Source organism: Gossypium hirsutum, chromosome D09 (assembly GCF_007990345.1).
Source record: "Gossypium hirsutum isolate 1008001.06 chromosome D09, Gossypium_hirsutum_v2.1, whole genome shotgun sequence".
Lineage (NCBI taxonomy): Eukaryota > Viridiplantae > Streptophyta > Magnoliopsida > Malvales > Malvaceae > Gossypium > Gossypium hirsutum.
Genome location: NC_053445.1, coordinates 51359009 through 51366210, shown reverse-complemented (window position 1 = coordinate 51366210; position 7202 = coordinate 51359009). Strand labels below are relative to the sequence as shown.

Here is a 7202-nt window from a genome sequence, read left to right as displayed (position 1 = left end):
TTCTATAGTAATTTAATAGCACAATTAAATACTACTATTATACCCTCAAATATTGAAAGAAAAATAGGACAAGAAAGAACACAAGAGATTTAACGAGGTTCGGTAAATTATACCTACGTCTTCGGGCACTAACACCAGATGATAACTTTACTATCTCCAAAGTATTACAAACAAATAGAATTCCTTAAGAATTCTCAAATGGGAGAAGAGAGAAAACTAAGAGAGAAAGATTGGTTGGGATGGTTGAAATGAGAAATGGTTAGGCCTATTTATAGTTGAAGTTCAGGGACTAACTTGCAAATGGCCTAAAAAATTAGGGACCAAAATTGCAATTATCCCTTTCAACTTTAAACAACTTGCCAACTATTTTTTTTCTTTCGGTGCCAATTGCACCTCCCACCATTTTTGACTTTTCAACCCCTTTTTAATTTAACTTATCAACACTAGCTTCACTTGCTTTTTTCTACTCGTAGCAACATTTAATATTATTATTTTAGCACTTACAAAATTATATACATCTTTTTTATGTTTTTAATTAAAATATTAAATATGTGAGATTAGTTGAGAAATGAAAGAAAAAAATAGAGAGAAAAATAAATTTGTGTTTACAATGGAATACAAACGCAATAAAATATTAAATTGATAAGAGATAAAAATTCTAAAAACTCTCTTGGTTGAAAAGAAATGAAACAGAGATAAATAAAATTCAAAGAATTATTATTTTATTTTCTTAACATTACAATAAAATGAATCAAATAGTATGAGACATACAATGTGACATTTATTATATGTGCCTTACAAGATTTTTTAATAATTAAAACATTTTAATCATTAGATTTAATATAATGATTAACAACAAATGATGAAAATCAATTAATTAGTAATATATTCATTAATTCACCTTTTTACGGTTTATATAAATTTATCCTTTTTTTCCTGTCAAAATGTTTCCTATCTTAATCATAGACTTTGCAAAACCATCCTAGAAAGCTTTAGGATTCAAGCTATAAGTATTTATAAGTTTATCAATTGACCCACCATTAAAAAGTGCTTGATCAGATGTGAGTAGTATCAAAACGAGCAGTCGTTGGATCAAAAGGAGCGAGGTTAGTGTTTCCTCCAATTCGTGGGCCAATTACTCTACGCTCTTTGACAAAGGTGAGATCAATATTGGTTGCATTGTAAATTCTATTCGTAAAAATAATACATTGTGATAATGCAATAGTATGACCGGAGAGAACTACAAGACCTCTTTGGTTTAGGCCTTAATTCTTAAAATTATTGATCAATGCATGAAAATTCATTAATGGTGATGAGAGGACATTTATGCTAATGCCCTACTAGCAATGATGGAGTCTCTCCTACCCCAACCAACATTCCATGTTGGGCCTCCAACCTACAACCATAATAACTTTCATTTAGAAATGATTTTAATTTATATAATCCAGCCCATAATTATTTCCAACAATGAAAATCAAAGTATTAAATTTTACCACAACCACTAAATCTCGAGCAGTTGCTAAGATATTGGTACTAGATTCCACTGGTCGACCATAAATTCTATCCACTTTAGACTTAATTTGATTTACAATTTTAAACCCTCTTATGGAATTCAGATTATCAGGAACGTTTTTCTTGCTTTCAAAAAAAGATTAAATTATATAAAAAAAACCCATCACTTTAGACTTAATTTGATTTACAATTTTAAACCCTCTTATGGAATTCAGATTATCAGGAACGTTTTTCTTGCTTTCAAAAAAAGATTAAATTATATAAAAAAAACCCATCACAACCCTATAATACAAGAAGAGTTCAAGATCATTATAATGCATGGAAATTAGGGGGAAAAAATAGATACTAATATAAAGTGTATAAAATGAAGGAGCTTACATTGACGAAGCAGTCATGGAAATGCAAACGAAGTAAAGAAGCTCCCATCCTCGGTTCACGGTGGACAGCAGCTTCAACTACTTTCTTGATGGCAGGCAAAGCTTGGGGACAAACTTTGTCATAAAATTTGGGAGATAAGGAAAAAACAGTGGTTGCAAGAGCCAACCAAAGAAATGCGTGAAGAAGCAAGTTAAAGCGGCAAGCCAAGAAAAGTACGTAAGCAGGCTTTTAAATTTGATTGATTTGGATAGCTTTAAGGTTTCTATTGTGTCTATTGGGGGTGGTGGGCGTCGATATTTATAGGTGGTGAGCTTTGAATTGCATGGATTTGTTGTTAGATTTGAACGTCTGCCATAATTGAACTTGTCCATATAATAGCTAGCTTTTGTTTACCAGCTTCAAGAAGTTGGCCATTCAGACAGGCGACGTCGAGTACTACGTTTAAGATAAGAGAAAAGAAATTTTGAACCTTGAATTTATTCGATGAACACCTCTGTATAAAACTCCGCAAGTAAAATCGTAGCTACAATCCAACTCATAACATCTTTGTATAAAAACTCAACAAGTACGGTCTGATTCGTAAACACCCCAACATCAGACTCAGCAAATAAAATCTAAATCTGAGCCACAGCTCAACCTATAAACACCTCTACACTATTCTGGTATAGTTGATACAACTCTCAAGTGTTTTGGGTATAATTGGAGAACTCTGTCTATCAACAAAATCCGAAAAAAAAAAATTGAATTTTCTTGTCTTTGTTAACACGAAAGAATTACACTGTAGAACTGGAATTATCATTGAGAAATTCGTATTATAAGTTGTTTCTTCTTTTTTGAATCAACTGTTAAGCAAGCCCTCCCACAACCAGTATGATGATCACTAAACCATCAACAACTCCCACCACAATCAACACCCATTTTTCCAAACTAGTTTCCTTGTGATCGTATCGTGCTCCTTTTGGAACCTTAACCATATAACTCGTTCCGGTTCCCGTTTCAACCTGTTTAATGCCTGCAACCAGCCTGAAAATCGAGCATTCTCGAAATATTTTAGCCCCGTTTCCAGAGGAATATAACGCGGCAACACATTTACAGTCATCTAAGCACAAATTTGCACATGCTGTCTTGCTAACAATAACCCTTGTGGAAGCATCTCTTAGTACAGTATTGACACCATTTAATTCAAGCATCTCCACTTGAGTTCCATTGCAAAACTGTGCTGAACTTGATGTTCCCTCGCTGCAATTAGAAACCATGTGTTTTTCCTTAGTTTTGAGCCGAATGCAAGAGCAAGCATTGGAGAATGTACATATCCCATAAGGTTTACAAGCTAAAGGAAAGTCACATTTGGAGTTGAGAACTTGAAATGAAGCTTCAAAACTTTGTTTTTTAGGTGAGTAAGAGTATAGTCCTAAATTCCCTGTCTCATTTCCCAGTGCTAAAAACCGCACGCTCGGGGGCTGAATCGATCTCCACCACGATGGAATCTGCGCCATTTTTCTATGTTCATCATTGAATAACACCAACCCTTTAGAACCCAATTCAAGGAATGAGATATTTGTGTTGTTGGGAGGCTTAAATTCCCAGTAAGAGTACTTCAACTTACCAGAATTGAGGTGAAGAGCAAGCTTGCTGTGTTGGATTTCAAATGTGTAGAATGAAGTTGAGTTTCTTGGATATGAAGTTAACCGAGTGGCTAGGTCTAGTCTTTGTCCCCAAAGCATTACATCAGTTGGGAAATTGAAACTCTGCCATTTTATTTGGTCGAAAACATCCACAAGTACGAGATTACCTGTCTTCAGGATTCTTAATCTCTGCATCAGCAGCAGAAATACAAAAACATTAATCACTTAAGTTTCACTACGCAAGTTCATTTTAAAAGTTCTAGACCATGTTACTTAAACTCGAGTGAGATTTAGAGTGTTCGAAGCAATCAATGGGTCAGGGCTCATGCCTGTCATATTAAAGGATTTTCCTTTTTTATCATTCACATCTCTAGGGTTTATTTCTTGTTTCACAAGAAATTATGTTTCAATATTCACTATTCTATCAATGAGCATAAAACCTTTCAAATAGGAAAGTCAATTAAGAGTCCTAAATTTGCAATTGGTGAGAATGTACATGACCATTATTCCAATAAGGGTATATTCAGTTTTTCCTTAAAACTCATAAACTCCTATCCAAATTCGAATATTCATCAAACATGACTGTCAAACACGAGTACTTAAAAAAGAGCTCAAGATTTTAAGCTTTACCTCCACACCTTGTCCAGAAGTGCCGGTCCGCCATCCGACTTGATCTTCGGCACCCTTCAACAGTAAATCCCCATCTTCAGTAAGCTCAAGCACGCATGTATCCATGGTGTAAAACTGGGAGTGATGTCCAGAATTCCATACTTTGACATCCCCTAAAAAAACTTCCAAGGAGCATGAATATCCCCCTTTGTTAGCTTCAGCACTCAATGCAACTCTAAAATTTGGTTCCACCTGACCATTACCATCATCCATCAAGAAAGCTCTCCCAATGAACCCATCACTATATTCCAATGGCACCGCAAGGCTTATCTCGTGACCAACATGAATGGAGGAGCCCCAGTCACAACATCCATTATTCACCAACAAAATCAACAAAACACTACAAAAATAGAAACTAAATTCTGGGACTTTGATGTTTTTCATTTTCTGTATCTCAGAATGCTATAAAAATCCCTTCTTTCTCCTGAAAAGATTGAAGCAATGAAAGGAAAAGAAAAAGTTGATAATGGCCGCATGGGAGTGAGAGTAATGATACTACTAAGAACTTTTGCAGGTTCCACCCCACTTTCAAAACGGGCCAAAGCTTTCATTTTCTGAGGGGCACTGTTTATTTTGTGATGGTAGAAGGATTGTTAATTACCCAGTTTTTTATTTTCTTTGGTGTTTTTGGGGGGCTAATTAATTAAAGTAGCACAAAAAAAGTAAAGCAGCAGAGGTTGTGCACAGGCTGTGCCATGTGAAGCCATTGAAGGTATTTTATTATCTGCAAAATTAATGTAATTAAAGCATTTCAGGTGCCAACCAGCAAATTTCGGCCAATCCATCTATCAACTATAGTCAGTATTTTCTTTTACCTTATTTTCAGTTGTTACTATAGAAACCTGCTCCTCCACTTGGAAGACAAGAATCTTACTAGAAAATTAAATTACAGATTTTGTGGATTTTTTTATATAAAAATAAAAACATAAATTCATTAAAATTAAACAGATTAAATTAGCATAACACTGAACAATATATTGGTGATATGATTTCAAATAGAACATTATCATGGCTTTAAATACCAGTGTAACAAGATATTAATTAGAAAGTGGGTCCTAATCTTAATTAGGTTGCTGGGTAAAATAGATTGGTTTCACATTTAACTTTGATGACTATATTAATATCTATTTTTAAAAGAGTTTAGGAGTATAATTATAGGTAGTATAATATAAATTATTTTAATACAAAAAATAAGATACATTTTAAGCATGATGTGATTTAAAATCGGAATAATTTAAAGAATTCACGTATGATATTTATGTATAATGGGACTTGAACTTAAATACAAGGTCCCGAGACTTTAATGTTATATAATTAATATATTAATGTTATATAATTAATTTTTTAAAAAATTACATACTCTTCTAAGATACTTGTCAATTTCCTGACCATATTTGTGGAGTTTAAAAACTCCATTAGCAGTGTACCAAATATTTCCTTAATATCATTATATATTATTATAAATTTAGTTTTTATATATGATATAAAATATATAAGCTACAAAATATAATATTATAATATATATAACATGATTAAAAAATCGATCAAACTTCAATCTTAAATGTTAAAACTTAAGCCCAACTCATATTTTAAACAATCATAAAATTTCACATTTTAATTCCCAATTATTTTACAGTTGGTGTAAGATTTTGAATTTGAATGAGTAAGAAAGGTGTAATAGATATTAATCTTTCAATTAAAAGAATAAAAGGAAACAATTAATTAAATGAAAGGATGAAAGATTCAATGCATCCCTACTAGAAGTAAATCTTTAGAAGGGCGAGAAATATGAAATCCCAAGGCTTGGATTGGTTTAATATTTTTTTTAGTAAATTACACTTAAGGTCGTTAAATTATTGGTAAGTTTATGTTTTGGTCACTCAACTTCAAAAGGTTACAAATTGTCACTGAATTATTCGAAAGTTTTCATTTAATTCACTAAACTGTTAAAATTATTGTTGTATGGTTTTCTCTGTTCGCATCAATTGCACCAATCCAAAGCTCTCATTCACCCTCTCTTCTATAGATCAGTTTTTTCATGGAACAGCTTTGAATGCAGGGGTGGAGCCAGGGGACTGGTAGGGGCCCCAAACCGCCTAAAATGGAAAATTTTGGCTCATTTATAATTTATATTATTTTAAATTAGTAATGGTAAATTTGCATTTTGCCCCTCCAAAATGATAAAAATTTGATTTAATCCTTTAAAAATTATAAAGATATAGACTATTAAAATGGTGAAATTGCATGATTACTATCATAAAAGTATACAACTTAATTCTTGTAACACCCCTAACCCATATTCGTCGTCGGAATAGGGTTACAGAGCATTACCGGAGTTTATAGAACAAATACAATTAATTCATGTCATTTACTATTCATATCTGGAACCAATCATATTGTCCCTTAAATGGAACCTCGAGGCCCAATTTATGCATTTGAAACAAGTTGGGACTAAATCGAAGACTCAGGGAATTTTTCGCAAAATTTCAAAATTTTTGTCTAGGTGTAGGGAACACACGCCCGTGTGGCCAGGCTGTGTGGCTCACACGGCCAAGTGACACGCCCGTGTCTCAGGCCGTGTGGGCATTCGATGTGAGGCACACAACTGTGTCCTAGCCCATGTTCATACTCGTGTAACTCTCTGACTTGGGTCACACGGCTAGCCACACGCCTGTGTGCTAGGCCGTGTGGACAATTTAATTTTTGAAAATTAGGTGCAGGGGTCACACGGCTATGTCACACGCCCATGTGCTAGGCCCTGTGACACACACGGCTGAGACACACGCCCGTGTGGACAAAATAAGACCATTTCCAAGCCTTATTTCTCACCCAATCTGGCATCAACCTATCCAAGCAAATTTTGTACCATTACAAGTCACAATGAAACCTTCAATTCAAGCCAATTTCAAGTTCAATACATGTCATAACATCTCATTTATCCAAGTATTTAATCTTACTTAATTGGCCATATAAACATATAAGTATATTTTACCCATTCATGCAACCATTAATATATTT

General features: G+C 33.7%; 1 protein-coding gene and 1 pseudogene across 2 annotated transcripts; both read right to left on the bottom strand.

Annotated features, from left to right (window-relative positions):
• Positions 1 to 892: 892 nt before the first annotated feature.
• LOC107928494 (cationic peroxidase 1-like) lies at positions 893 to 2304 on the bottom strand (annotated as a pseudogene).
• A 43-nt stretch (positions 2305 to 2347) lies between these two features.
• LOC107928597 (EP1-like glycoprotein 3) lies at positions 2348 to 4785 on the bottom strand. Of its 2 annotated transcripts, XM_016859851.2 has the most exons (3): positions 4146 to 4784; positions 3497 to 3704; positions 2352 to 3418 (listed from the first exon to the last, which is right to left on the bottom strand). In XM_016859851.2, exons 1-3 carry the CDS (start codon positions 4566 to 4568, stop codon positions 2736 to 2738), a joined length of 1314 nt encoding a protein of 437 aa, XP_016715340.1. In that variant the 5' UTR covers positions 4569 to 4784; the 3' UTR covers positions 2352 to 2735. The 2 variants fall into 2 exon arrangements, with proteins under 2 accessions (XP_016715339.1, XP_016715340.1); XM_016859850.2 differs by having other exon boundaries at positions 2348 to 3704; positions 4146 to 4785.
• Between the last annotated feature and the right edge of the window lie 2417 nt (positions 4786 to 7202).

Bases quoted from the DNA above. Each gene is read 5' to 3' on its own strand.
- LOC107928597 (XM_016859850.2), bottom strand. From the start codon at position 4,568: ATGAAAAACATCAAAGTCCCAGAATTTAGTTTCTATTTTTGTAGTGTT. The intron at 3,705-4,145 runs GTAAAGCTTAAA...CTGCTGATGCAG, and splicing joins CTTCTGGACAAGGTGTGGAG to AGATTAAGAATCCTGAAGAC.